At 39.9% G+C, this 15,140-nt stretch overlaps 1 protein-coding gene and 1 long non-coding RNA gene across 2 annotated transcripts in view; one reads left to right on the top strand and one right to left on the bottom strand.

The window, feature by feature from the left end:
* Positions 1 to 4,054: 4,054 nt before the first annotated feature.
* Positions 4,055 to 10,339, bottom strand: LOC121150628. Its single transcript, XR_005883005.1, has 4 exons — positions 9,821 to 10,339; positions 8,090 to 8,136; positions 4,377 to 4,558; positions 4,055 to 4,094 (listed from the first exon to the last, which is right to left on the bottom strand). It is a non-coding gene; the product is annotated as an uncharacterized LOC121150628 (long non-coding RNA).
* Positions 10,315 to 15,140, top strand: part of IFIH1 (interferon induced with helicase C domain 1) — a 54,544-nt gene continuing 49,718 nt past the window's right edge. The window contains exon 1 of the mRNA XM_040971653.1: positions 10,315 to 11,200. Coding sequence (XP_040827587.1) covers positions 10,748 to 11,200 — 453 coding nt within the window. The 5' untranslated portion in view covers positions 10,315 to 10,747. The remainder of the gene's footprint in view (positions 11,201 to 15,140) is intronic.

Raw genomic sequence — 15,140 nt, 5'->3', positions numbered from 1 at the left:
GCAAACACACCCAAAGGAAAGCAGAGCGAGGTACGCTTCTACCTAAGCAAATCTATTATAAAACACAAGCAATATAGAAAGATAGCAGGAAGATAATTATATACTAGTAAAGGGCTTATCAAACAAAAAGAAAAAAACATAGATCCCTGCAATACTGGCACAGACACAGGAAGCAACTCCTGAAGAGAACAAAAGGGAGAGACTCAACAATCTAACATGGACTTTGACATCTCGCCTTCAGAAACACAAAGGTCATATAAACAGAAAATCAACAGAAACAGCAGAGTTAAATTGTACCATAGTGTAATGGAAACTAGCAGTCACAAAACTTTCCATCCCGCAACTGCAGAGGACAATAGCATTTGGATATTTTCCAGGAATAATCATGTAGTAGGTCATAAAAATGTCTCAACAGCTAAAGTAATGGAAATCATGTCATGTATCTGTTCTGACCACAATGCAATAAAATGTGAAATAAATATCCATATAAACTTTGGAAATACACAATGCATGGAAATTAAGCAATTTCCTACTGAGCAATAAGTTAATCAAGGAAGAAATCAAAATGGAAGATAAAAAATTCTTGAAGCGATTGAGAATGGAAACATAACACATCAAAACCCAGGGTAAACATCAAAAACAACTTTTAAAAATTTTTTGTTTATTTTTATTGTAAAGTCAGATATATGGTGAGGAGGAGAGATAGAGAGGAAGATCTTCTGTCCAATGGTTCACTCCCCAAGTGACCGCAACAGCTGGTGCTGCACCAATCCAAAGTCTGGAGCTAGGAATTTCCTCCAGGTCTGCCATATGGGTGCAGGATCCCAAGGCTTTTGGGCCGTTTTTGACTGCTTTCCCAGGATACAAGCAGGGAGCTGATGAGAAGTGGGGCTGCCAGGATTAGAACTGGCACCCAAATGAGATCCCAGAGCATTCAAGGTGTGGACTTTTGTCACTAGGCCACTGCATCAGGCCCCAACAAAAGCAGTGTTAAGAGATAAGTTCACAACAATTGCCAGAATTTAAAATTAGTAAATAAACAATATATCAGTTTGCCTCAGGAAACTAGAAAGGCTAGAGGAAATAGAATTTACAGCTGGCAGAGAGAATGAAATAATAAATCTCAGAGCACAAATAAATGACAGAGACTAAAAATTATAAAACTCAAATAAATGAAGAGCTATTTTCCCTAAAATAATAAAAATGTTGCTAGTTCCTTAGACTAACAACAGAAGAAGAGATCATTCATATACACAGAATGATAAAGGTAAATAAAGACATTATTACTGATACCAAAGAAATAAAACCGTGGTCACTACGAGCAATTACACAGTGACAGATATGATATCTAAGAAAAATGGACAAATTTCTGGACACATACTTTACCATGATTGAATCACAAGGAAATAAAATATGTAAACACACCAATAATAAGAAAAAATATTCACAAAAGCCTCATTGCTGAATTCTGTAACAGTTTAAATAAGAACTAATACTGATCCTTCTCAGACTATTTCGAGAAACACAGGACAGAATTGTTCCCAACATATTCCGCAAGTTAGCGTTAGTTTGACATCAAAGTCAGACAAGGACACAATAAAACAGTACGGAGAGGGTAGGAGGGAGGGAGAAGCATACGCTCAGCGTCTCCCCTGGCTTCTGCAGCTCTCGCAAAGGTGATCGGTGTGTACATATTTTTTCACATGGGTGTTCCTGTGAGTAGTTGGTCTCTAGTCTCTTAATCATTCACCATTGTGTTCCCCAAACATAAGTTAAATCTTTGAGAAACTGTGCAACAAACATTTCATCTTTCTTATTGTTACGTTTTTATTCCTGAATATATAGAGAACAAATTTCATTAGTTTCATAGATAAAATTCCAAGAATACTTGCCTTCCTTCCTTTTCCTCTCCTTCCCTCCTTTTTGTCCCTTTTTCTTTTAATTTTTGCCAAAATATACTTTCAATTTACTTCGTAATCATAAACTCAAATGCTCTTCTAGAAAAGTCCACAAGGAAAAGGTAGATGGATGACTGTTCCCAAGAGGTTCAGACGAGGATAATAGACAGCAGTTTACTCCGTGTTCACCTTTTGACTGCGTGACGTTAACAGGCATAATGCAGTTTCTCTGAATCTGAGTTACTCTTTTGTAAAAGAAGATATTAGTCTGCTTCACGCTGGGGGGAGAAATCCAACTCCAATTGTCTAAACAAGGAAATGTTCTGGCTCATTTTACTCAAAATCGAAGCTGGCTTCACATTGTGTTTCATCCGGTGTATCAATGGTTTCCCCAGGACCTCAATCTCTCCATCTGCCCCTTCTACCTCAGGCATTAGAGTATAGCAGACCCTCTCCTGATTTTTGGCTCAATGATAGCCCACTCACAAATAGCCTCAAGAAATATCTACTTCCATGTCTCCAGTTCTGAGTTAGTTGTTAATCACAGATGTAATCACTGTAGCTAGGACACATTCAGTACCGATTATAATCCGATACACTGGATCCTCAATGCCACAATGTTTTGTTGCAACTGCATTGTGATTTATTTGCTGTCTCTGGCAAGCTGTGCGCTCCACAAGCACACGCACCACCTTGCTATCCTTTCTGGCTTCTTTTCCTTGTGTCAGCAATGGTAGTGTAGAGTGTAGCACACAGGAATACTAACAAATACTTGGTGAATGAGTGAACACTGAATGCCTTCCCTACAAAAGGGGCTTCCACACAAAATATGCTCCAAGGAAAATAAACTTTGGTATCTACTGCTTTTCAGTATTATTTAGGTTATTGCACTTAATCTTCACAATTCGATAAGCCTATGAATGGGCTTGTTGTTTCCTTCTACTCGGCATTCATTCTATCCTTGGTAAAAACTGCTCCCCAGTTTTGGGCAATGGGAACAAAATGACATTTCCCATCCTACAATTGTCTTTGGCTTGAACTTACCTCTTTCCCTGCTACACTATGGGGTCCTGATTAGTTCACACTGACAGGCATGTCTGAACTTGGGTCATAATCCCAAATTTTGAAATTCTAGAAGAATAAAATATCTAAAATCTAAAATTACAAAAATATAATTCTGGAAAAAGATGACTTAACATTCCTTAAAAGACATTTATTTACACACAGGAAATTTATCTGAAAAACTTATAGACCAGTGTTTCAAAAAAATAAACAATATTTGTTGTTAACATAAAAACTAGGATATAGGGCCTGATGTGATGGCTCAATGGCTAACTTGTCACCCTGCAACCACTAGGATCCTATATAGTTGCCAATTCATGTCCCGGCTGCACCACTCCCACACAGCTCCCTACTTTTGCCCTAGAAAAGCAGTAGAGGAGGGCCCAGTATTTTGGAACTCTGCACTCGTATGGGAGACACAGAACAAGCTCCTGGCTCCTGACTTCAGATCAGTTTGGCTCCTGCCATTGCAGCCATTTGGGGAATGAACCAGCAGATTGAAGATTTTTCTCTCTGTTTCTGCTTCTCTCTATAAATCTGCCTTTCCAACAAAAAATAAATAAATCCTTTTTTCCCATTTTTAAATTATATTTTTGACAATATCTACCTAGTTAATTAGGGTAAAAAGGTTCAAGGGCTACAGGAAAGTGCGTAAGACTGTTATTTCCATATTGTTTCCTTCATGTATCTGAAGTAGAGGGGGATATTGAGGGAGAAGCCCCACCCAGTCTCCCACCCACCCCAGTCCCGGATGTGGGGCATACTCAGAGATTCTTGCTCAAGTGGTTTTGATAGTTCACCAGTTATGAATCGCTGCCAATCTCACCATTCCAAGCACGATGAGGTCGTTGAAGAATCCACTGATTGACATAGTCCATCGTAGAGTTTCCGTTTGCCCAGTTTTTCACTGCCAGCATGTAACTGAGGTGGTTGATGGACTTGTTCTGTCCACTTGTCTTTTCATGGTTAGGGTTCCGAGTCCAGCAGTTTGATTGGGAAGATAACAAAAGAAACTTTGTCTGAGGTGTTCCCAGACCAGATTCTTCCGTGTACTAGCAAGTACAGGGCCTGGCACAGTCCATCGCCCCAATCAGCTGGTGGTTGCAATTGCTGGGTTGGTTCTGTTAAATAAATCTTTAAAAAGATACCTCAAGTGTAGTCAGGGAACTATAGATCCTCAAGATCCTAAGCAGTTAGCAGTTTAATTTAAAATTGCCTTTTCCCAAGATTGCTCAGAGCATTTGCCATACAGATGCTTTCCCTTTTTTTAATCAATACAGTACTTAATATTTGAACTAAATTATATCAATTGTATAAACGTATTTATACTAAATGATATCCTTCGGTAAAAATACAGACGACTTCTTGTTTCTACTTAAAAGATAAATATCAATATATAGCTGCAACTTTGCTTACCTGATACTATTAAAATTCCACAAGGTGGCAGCAGAGGAAACATTATCTCAGGGTAGCATTCCAGAGCAGCCTTAGGAAGCAGCAAGGGAAGGCTTTCCCTCTGTCTTCTGAGAATCCTGTGCTTGTGAGCTGGTCCGTATGACTTCGAGTCTGCAGGTTCCCATCCAAAAACTTTTGTCAGCCTAGATAGTAAGTTTCAGGTTTTCTATATAGTTCATTATGAGGGTTCAACAAGCATCATTGTTGTTCTTTAATCCTAATGAAAGGAATGGAGCACATACCCATTTTGATCCTGAATTGAGTAAAGTGCTTTTGAAGCAGACACTAGTATAGGTAGTATATATATATAGTATATAAATATATATAGTATATAGTATATATATATATATAGGTACACTATTTTATATTTTAGCAATATTCAAGGCATATTTTATATTGCAATATGATCTTGTAATATTAACTGTGCCATAATCTGTGACCTCAATAAGTAGGTGTGTTATCTTCTAATTCATGTAATGACTTTACTCATTGATTTTTTTCACTCCTAACAGCGGTATTAAAACATATTTGAATCCCTTTCCTCCTTCAGGAAAAATGATGAACAAGTTTTAATGCCTATCCGGCTTTTTTTAACACTTGATTCTAAAAGAAGATAATGGGGTGGTGCCAGCACCGTGGTGTATAAAGCTAGGCCTTCACATGTGATATCAACATCTCCTATGGCCACCAGTTCTTGTTCTGGCTGCTCTATCCCTGCTTATGGCCTAGGGAAGCTGTGGAGGATGGCTTAAGTCCTTCGGCCCCTGCACTGGTGGGAAACCTGGAAGATACTCCTAGCTCCTGGTTTTGGATCAGCTCAGCTCCAGCCATTGAGACTATTTGCCTAGTGAACCAACAATGGAAGATCTCTCTGACTCTCTTTCTCTAACTCCGCTATTCAAATAAAAATCAAATAAATTTTCTGTTGAATGATAATAAAAAAAGAAAAGCCATAATGCCCCACCTTCTCATTTCAGCTCTCATACTGTGAACAGTGTCCTTTACGCAATGTGTCCAGTCCCAGAATTTCGCATGTGTGTACTTATGCTGATGATTTCATTGTTGAAAATGCTCCCTAAGCATGCTACTAAAGTGCTAAGCATAGTTCCTAAGCATGAGGAAGCTATGAGGTGTCATTTAAAAAAGTGTGGTAGATAACATTTATCGAAGAATAAGCTACAGCATTCTCGGTGGCAAATGCAATGTTAATGAGTCAATTATACATTAAATAAGGTGTCTTTAAGTAGAATTACATAGAAAATAAGGTCATGTATTTATTGGCTGATAAAAATACAACCAGAGCCTCAGAAGACCTTGACCTCCTATTTCCTCAAGGAGCAGTAGCTCAGTATTGATTGTGCATGAAAGCTTTACAAAACACAGCTACAACCAAAGATGAATATCAACTGTATCCTCCAGCGGCTGCAGACCACTAGAGAGTCTTAACTTTAGGTCTTCCCTCTGGCTAGAGAGTGGAATTGAAAGGAAAGAAAACTGAGCCTAAAATTCCAGACCTGGTGATTCTAACAAAATCCTCAGTTGCACTTGGTGGTTTCTTCCAGGTCAGTGTGTATATTCATGGAAATACAATTAGAAATAAAATTCTCGAGCATTCTTTGGGTCATGTTTTTCTTTGAACATTCATATACAAATACCATTGCTTTATTACTGAAAAGAAGGATGTTTTTGACCCATAACAGTAAAATTACTGCATATGTATATGCTTAGAAAATTTTCACATATGAAATTTTAATATAAAATTCAAGCAAAAACAAAAAGTAAAGAATCATTAAAAACTAAGATTTTTATTTTATAAAGTCTAATAGATTAAAATTTTAGAAGGATTTTAGCAGGAGAGCATATCCAGCAGAGGGTCATAGATTAGGCCATTCAACAAGTTAAACCACGTGTAAATGACAGATTCATACAATATGTCTTTTCTGACCCCTGTGGAGTCATGTGGAAGTTAAAATCAAAAGGAAGGTCTGTCTCCTTCCCCTTCTCTCTATATAATTCTGCTTTCCATGGGAAAAAGAAAAAAGAAGAAGAAGAAAATAAAGAGAAAAAGAAAGAGAGAAAAATCTTTGCGTTTATGACAAACTGGATGGAACTATAGACCATTAGGCTAATTGAAAATTAAAAATTAAGATGGGCATTTCTGGACACAGAAAGATAAAATATCACATGATTTATATGTGAAAGTTATAAAAATTGTGTGAATATAATCTTATTTGGTTTTTGGTTTACAGATAATTATATTGTCATCACTGAATTAAACCATCTATGTGGTCGTATTCCCTTCTTTCCTTACTTCATGATCGTTTTCATAATTTCCACACTATGTGATTTCAATATCTATGTTTTCAAGAAAAAATACTGTTTATGTGCATGTAGAAAGAAAATTCTGGCTTTGTGTGAGTATGTAAAGTTTTAAACACATAAAAAATGTTTTGCAAAAAGAAAAGTACATATCAATGGGTGAATTTTTAGCTTTATTTATTTTTTCAAAGATTTACTTATTTTGGCTGCAAAGTCAGATATATATGGAGGAGGAGAGACAGAGAAGATCTTCCCTCCGTTGATTGACTCCCCAGGCAGCTGCAACGGCCAGAGCTGAGCCAATCTGAGGCCAGGGGTCTGAATTTTCTTCCTATCTCCCACGTGGGTGCAGAGTCCCAAGGTTTGGGCCTTGTTCGACTGCTTTCCCAAGCCACAAGCAGGAAGTCGGATGTCTTGCAAAAAGTAAACTTGATTAAAAACTAATTATTATGTAGAGTAAGTACCTGTTAGGTTCTTTCATTTATAAATTGTGCCTTGAGGACTGAGATCATCCCTTATTCATTGTTTTTATGACTGCACTAACTGCAGTCACAGCACTTTGCAGTCCATTCTTACCACATCCACATGATACTGTGCTGATATTATTCTCTAAAACTAATGCACTTGAGATAACTTTCCTAATCACCTTATGGCAAGCAAGAGATAGTGGTTTCTCTCTGCTTTGCCCCAACTGAATCCTGCAAGGGTCTTCAGCATTTAACAATTTACATAACACAAAATAGGTTATTGATTATACAAGTTAGTAAACAAAGAACAGGATTATAACTCTAGAATATTGTCAATAAGCTAAACTTGCTATATATTTTCAAAAATACAGTACTGCTAATTAAATGGTGGTCATTTGTAATGGCAGTTATCAGAGCTACTTCTTAAATGTACAACACACAAATGAAAAAGTTAGAAAACAATGAGAATATGTTATTTATCATTTCTGAATTGAAACTTACAAAAGTCTATAGGGTGAATTTTAAAACTATGGACACTAAAATGCTTCTCTGAGTTTACAAAAGAACTGGTAGGGCTAGAAAAACAGCAAAGACATTCATCAGCGGGATTCCCCACCTCCAAGGAGAAAGAAAACAGAAATTTACATCACGAAAACAATGAGAAGATGAAAGTGAAAGCTATTGCAATAAAGCTGACAGAGGAAAACACCCACTCAAAGGAAAAGCAGAAAACAAATGACCGGTGAAAATGCAAATGAAGGCAAATGATACATTTTAAAATGGTGGCTTTTTTCCTGATTCCTTAAGGCCTTTCTCAGGAGGGACTCTGTCAAGACTAAGGCAGATTTCTGAAAACAAAGTTCTCCGTTTCCCCTCAGGGCCTCTCACCCATGCTCGGTGTTCATACTCCATCTCCATCCAGCAGGGCACCCTAACTTGAGAAAAACATATAAATTGTTACTGTTAGGCAGTATGCAATGTTAACAGTGAGATTAGGCTAGAATGTCCACATGAAAAACCACCCAGTGAAACTGTAAGTGTATGTTTTATCTAATGTACCATAATTTCCATAGCATTTTTTCTGACCTCACACACTTATGCTTCTCCAGTATTTTAAAGCTATTGTTTATATCTTCCCACTCTAATTGAAATATTAGCTACAAAAAACTTTAATTACAGCTAGAACAGGGCTGATCATATTTTTTTTAATCACTGATTAAATTTGAATATGAACCACTTATTAAACAACTAATTTTCACCCATTTCCACCAAGATATCAATTTTACAACTAAAGAAATGACACTACTTCTCCATATTAAATCAATAATCCTTTCTCATTCACCTGTGTTTGAAACAAACAAAACCACCAGTGGTTAGGAGCTAGGGAACAGACTGGTTTGTGCTGGTTGATTGTTGGCCTGGGGGTGGTACACCAAGCTGAAAGAAAGTCACAGGCATCTGGGGGCACGGGGCACACATGTTCACAATAACACTCAAAAATCGTTCTGTACCCCCAGTAACAAAATCATTTAGATACTTCTGTGAAACATCTGCTTTGATTCTTTGTTGCTTAAGTACAAGGTCAATTCTTCTAATTAACTTAAGAAATAGTAAAATTCCAAGAAGAAATAGGAAAAAAAAAAAAAAAAAGTAGTGGCCGATTTTTTTTTGGCATAACAGGCCAAGCGATTGCCTGCATTCCCACAATGGAATCCCAGTTCAGAAGCCCCACTTCTGTTTCTGATCCAGTTCCTCGATACCCATCCGGGAAAACTGCAAAAGACAAAATTCTACAACTTCCATGGGTGATTTGGGTGAAGTGCCACACTCCTGGCTTCAGGCTGGTCCAGTCCCAGGCAACTGCAGCTGCTGAGCAGAGAACCAGCAAATGGATGATTTCTTTCTCTCTCATTGGCTCCTTTTGCTCTCTGTCACTGCCTTTCGAAGAAGATTCTTCAAAAGGAGGAGGAGGAGAAGAACAACAACAAGACAAATCAAATCTATGCAGAAGGTCTCACTTAGCTGCATGATATTATTACAGAATAAAATAAGACAACATGCTATAAAGTGCTCATGTGGATATTTAGGACGCACCCAAACAAATGCCACAGATTCTGTATTTCTCTTACTTAGTCCAAGTAACTGTCAGGTCTCCCTGACCCAGCCAGATTTCATTGAATGTGCTTTGCTAACAGTTTAATTTTCCCAAATATGTTCTTTCGATAGCCAAAGTGACCCTCTCCACTCGTGTCCATACGATTCTGGTCCTTGAGGCACCAGTGACAGTACATGCACACCACAATCAATAGTCACAGAATGCCTCCTCAGAGGGTAGCAAGTTTAAAGATTCACAGTTTTAGGCTTCTGTTCTGAAATGAAGCTGGCATTTTCCAGCGTTGCTTCCTTTTTTTCTCTCCCATGACATAAACAAATGTTGATGTTTACTACAAGTTGGTACATTAGTTGCTAATTAAGTTGCTAGCTGCTTCAGCCAAAACTTGCTGTATTGAATCCAAGAAAAGAATGGCAGCTATATCAAAAATAAAATTGTTGAGTTTGTTGGACTGTTGTTTTGTTAAAAGAAAGTTGTGGATGAAATCAGATTCGGAGGGAACTTACAGCTGGGAGACAGAAAGCCTTCAGTTTGGACTTCCTCCTGGACCGACTAAGTTGATTACGCAGAAGGCAGGGACTCGAGCTGATGCCCAGCACAAAGCTCAAACACCTGGAGCAGGCAACAAGTTTTTAGGAAGCCTCAGATTTAATTTGGTCAGATTTATTTTGGAAGGTCTTAGGGTTGACCTCTTTATGGAATAGAAAGGGCCCCGGGACTGTCACGTGTGTCTTCCTAGTTTGAGGGTACATGCAGGGCCAGACCCACCCCAGCTTTCCTCAACCCCGGAGTTTGATGCTCTGCTCATACCTTCTCCTGCGGAAAATTCTAAATCCCAACTACACCGGCCCTCAAGTTTTAGCTGACAAAGAGTTGTAAGTTTCGAGACGGAACCCCGCTGGGAAGATAAAATACCCACAGCAGGAGAGCGGGAAGCTTGCCAGCGTTTACGGGATCCTAGAGGGTATTCCCTTTCCCTTTCTATTTTCCTTCGTAGTTCTTCTGACCCCAGGGCTGTCTTCACCAGGCCAAGCAAGACGTGGCTCCTCCCTGAACACACACTCCCTGGCGTCGGGAAAGAGAATCGAAACAGAAACCAGGCTCGGGATGACTAGAAAACTGTCAGCCGGAACTTAAGACTTTCAGATGGCGGCCAGGCGAGTGCGTAGAAAGAGCGTTCACTGGGAGCCCTGCGCGCTGCCAGGCAGAGCCCAGGCGAGCACAGCCCGGATTCCTGCACTCCTCATCACAAAGGCTTAGGCCCCGTGCACCTGCTTGCCTGACCACCCGCCCAAGCTGTCCCGGTGAGACTGCGTTCTGGGCATTGCCCTGGGGGCTCCGGCCAACAACGTCGCCTGCCACCTCTAAGGCAGGAGACTGCTGCACCTGTCAACAGCCTACTGGGGGGAATTTTCTTTCTCCAAGAACTGAAGATGTGCGATGATTATTCTGCAGACAAGAGTTTCCGCTATCTCGTCTCATGTTTCAGGGCCAGAGTGAAAATGTACATCCAGGTGGAGCCGGTGCTGGACCACCTGACTTTTCTGCCTCCAGAAGTGAAGGAGCAGATTCACAGAACGGCAGCCACCTCCGGGAACATACAAGCGGCCGAACTGCTTCTAACCACTTTAGAAAAAGGAGTCTGGACCCAGGGCTGGACTCGGGAGTTTGTGGAGGCCCTCAAGAGAGCCGGCAACCCTTTGGCAGCCCGCTATGTGAACCCGGACCTCACAGAGCTGCCTTCACCATCCTTTGAGAAAACTCATGATGAATGTCTGCAACTGCTAACCCTCCTTCAGCCCACATTGGTGGACAAGCTTCTGGTTAGAGACGTCTTAGATAAATGCGTGCAGGAGGAATTGCTGACAGCAGAAGACAGAAATCGGGTAGGTGGTGGTTCAGATGGAGCTGGGCTTTTAGCACTTGGCAAAGGGCGGCTGCTTGTGCCTTCACCCTATCCCTGAGTGGTCCTTGACACCTTTGGCAGATGTGGTTCTCTCCCTCGGTGAAGAGAGAGAATCTAGCTATTTCAAAAACATGATTTTGAATACTAACACACAAAGATGTTAATACTTTAAGCCTTTCACTGAGATTAAACAACTTTAGAATGGTAATGTGTACTGATAGACGATGTTTATTAGGCACTTACTGTATGTAATTGCAAAAGTTTTTAAAGTGTATTTTCACAATGTGTCCTAACATTATTAATCCATTTTAAGGATAAGAAAACTTGGAGACATTAAAAAAAAAATGTGCTCAAGATTTCCAGGGAGAATGGTGGCAGTGCTAAGATCTGTCAGGTCCTGATTGAGTATCATGTCTTCATTAATGCAGTTCCATAGAATTAGGGCACATAGGCTAAATTCGGGCTTATTGAAGGCCTAAATAATGGGAAACTGGGAAATGCCTTTCAATTTCTGAATTTTTAGATTTCAGTGTTCATAAAGTTTTATTAAACACAGGATACTCATTTATGTACATACTGATCATGCCCTTTTCTTTACTGCTACACTTTTAGAAAGAAACTATAGGGCTTCCAAATCCCCAAGTGTTTATTAGTTGGCCCTTTAGATAAAAAAATTAAAAAAAACATGGGAGGCACTGGCAGAATAAGCTTCCCTTGGGATGCCAGCATCCCATATCAGAGTGCCAGTTTGAGTCCTAGCTGCTCCACTTTGGATCCAACTCCCTGCTAATGTGCCTGGGAAAACAACCAAAACTTGCTGAAGTACTTGGGCTCCTGCTACCCAAAGGGGAGTCCAGGATGGGTTTCTTGGCTCATGACTTTGGCCTGGCCCAGGATTGACTGTTGGAACCACTCTGTCATTCCAATAAGTAAATCCTTCAAAAATAAATAGATAAAGAAGGTCCCGATATTAGGAACAGCATCTGATCTATATCTGACATTATGTCATTTACTCCTTGTTAAATATTTTTATGTACATAAAAAGTCACATATTCCATATATATATATAGTTTTAAGAACAGAATGATAACTTCCCACCCCATCTTCCTTCCTCCTTCTTATTTTTTCTTTTACTTTTCACAGTGGCATACTTTCAATTCTTAAAAAGATGTGTTTTATTTTTACTTGCAATGCAGAGTTATAGAAAGAAGGAGAGACACAGAGAAAGTGGTCTTCCGTCCCCTGGCTCACTCCCCAAATGGCTACAACAGCTGGAGCTGGGCCAGTTCAAAGCCAGGAGGCCAGAATCTCCTCCGGTCTCCCACATGGGTACAGGAGTCCAAGGACTTAAGTTATCCTCTGCTCCTAACCTAAAGCTAACCTAAAGCTAACCTACTACACCACGACACTGGCCCTGACATGCTTTAATTTAATCATAATCCAGGAACTTCTTCTAGGTCTCCCACATAGAGGAAGGGGCCCAAGAACTGAAACCATCCTCTGCTGCTTTCACAGGCCGTAAGCAGAGAGTTGTATTGGAAGTGGAGCAACCAGGATGTGAACTGGTGCCCATATGGTTTTCTGGCACAGCAGGTGGAAGGTTATGCTAGGCCAATATGCCAGATATTTTTTTTAAGACCTAATTTAAAAAAATTTTTATTGGAAAGTTAGATGCGCAGAGAAGAGGAGAGACAGAGAGGAAGATCTGTCCAATGATTCACTCCTTAAGCAGCTGCAGCGGCTGGAACTGCGCCAATTCGAAGCCAGGAGCCCAGAGCCTCTTCCAGCTCTCCCATGCGGGTGCAGTGTCCCAAGATTTTGGGCCATCCTCAATGGTTTCCCAGGCCACAAGCAGGAAGCTGGATGGGAAGCAGGGCTGCTGGGATTAGAATCGGCACCCATACGGGATCCTGGCCGATGCAATGCGATGACTTTAGTGGCTAGGCCATTGTGCCAGGCCATAAAATAGATTTTTTTTTTTAACAGTGGCATTTCACAGAGTAGATTTTGTAAGTGACTTTGAACAATTAAATTTTCACTGTTTTGGGCCCGGCGCGGTGGCGCAAGTGGTTTTGCTCCTCGCCTTGCCCGCCCGGGATCCCATATGGGCGCCGGTTCTATCCTGGCAGCCCCGCTTCCCTTCCAGCTCCCTGCCTGTGGCCCGGGAAAGCAGTTGAGGACGGCCCAAAGCTTTGGGACCCTGCACCCGCGTGGGAGACCCGGAAGAGTCTCCTGGCTTCGGATCGGCATAGCATCGGCCCGTTGCGCTCACTTGGGGAGTGAATCATCGGATGGAAGATCTTCCTGTCTGTCTCTCCTCTCTGTATATCCGCCTTTCATAAAAATAAATCTTTAAAAAATTTTTTTTTCACTGTTTTTCAAAAAGTGAAGAAATAGCAGAGTATGTAAATGTCTTCTTGTTTGAATCTGAATTTTTCAGGATAGTAAGGATTTTTTGTTTGAAAGGTATTTAAGCAAATAAACACATATCTAAATCAAAGGTTTTGTACATTTTGACATCTTTGTCTCTTTTTTTGATTCATGAATTATTTGCATCTTCAGTATGCAGTTCTGGCCATTGTATAGATTACAATAGCTTATGACATGACTTTGTCTTTCATGACTGACAGCAATGGTCCCTTGTAGACTTGACAGACATAGGACCTATCCAAACACCCAAACATGCATCTAATTTTGATGGCTAGTTTTTCCAACAAGTAAATTACACTGTTGGCTGCAGTGTTTGTGTCATTTTGCGTATTGAGAACCAGCTAGAACGCATTATAGTAGTCCAGCTGGATATGACAAATGTGTACATCACTGTGGCAAAATCTTAATTTGGAAGTAAGTATGCAGCCTCCAAGCCAGCTGGAGATGGAAGATGGCATTTCCAGCCACAGTAGCTGTTAGGAAGTCCAGAAGCAACAGAGTCCAGTAACACCACAAAGCTGTTTGTGTTCCATAGGGATGATGGCCCGATTGCCAGAGAAACAGCACTTCTCCTTATTTACTCTAAATACTTCTGCCTATCAGCGTCACTTTTGTCTTGCCTGGATTGAATTTCTGCCAGCCAGATTTTATCCAAGTTCTTGATTCTGGCATGCTGGGGACAGCTAGTAATAATACGAAAGATTTGACGTGAAGAACATGGAGTGTAAAGAAACTTCTGTGTAAGAGATTAGACCACAACAACCCAGACCCTCTCTCAGATCCACACTGCACAGGAGACTGAAGAGAGCTCTGAAAACCAGAACAGTGGGGCTCTCTGAAGAGTACTAGAGTGCCTGGTAGAGTGCAGAATGGTTTTTATTTGTATCATTAATAGGTATTGTAGCTCCAAGAATCATCATGGTGGACAATGGGAAGGAAGCCATCTGTTTTGAAGATTTATATTGATGTGGGGTCCAAAATGAGTGTTTATGCAATAGAATCAAGGTGCGATGAAAAATCATAATTTAAAATGGGAATACATGTATTTGAAGGCAATCATTGCTTTTTATTCTGTGTTTCTTTAAGTTTATCCATGAAAATAAACACCATAGAAAATTTTCTTCTCAGTATTTTAATCAATGCCAACAAAAAAGCATAAAAAGCATTGACTAAGAAAGAAATATTTTATATGAATATGCTGAATTTTATTCATCCACCTGGTTAACTTTATTATAAATGTAAGGTTTCAGAGATTTAGGCAAACTTGTATGCTGAATTCGAAGCCTGATTCTTAGTCTTAAGGTTCATAAAATCTTAAACTGATTTAAATGAGAAATTATTGCTTTTATGTTTAGCTTTCCAAAGGTAGACAGGACTTAAGTAGGTACCTAATAAGTGCTGGTTCATTGACTAACTGATTGATTGATTGAATGGGTATATTTTTTAAAAAATGACTTCAGTAAGGCTTGAAAACACATTCTGTGTTGAAA

Source organism: Ochotona curzoniae, unplaced genomic scaffold (assembly GCF_017591425.1).
Source record: "Ochotona curzoniae isolate NIBS_2020 unplaced genomic scaffold, NIBS_Ocur_1.0 contig_2210, whole genome shotgun sequence".
Lineage (NCBI taxonomy): Eukaryota > Metazoa > Chordata > Mammalia > Lagomorpha > Ochotonidae > Ochotona > Ochotona curzoniae.
This window is presented reverse-complemented; position numbering and strand designations above follow the sequence as displayed.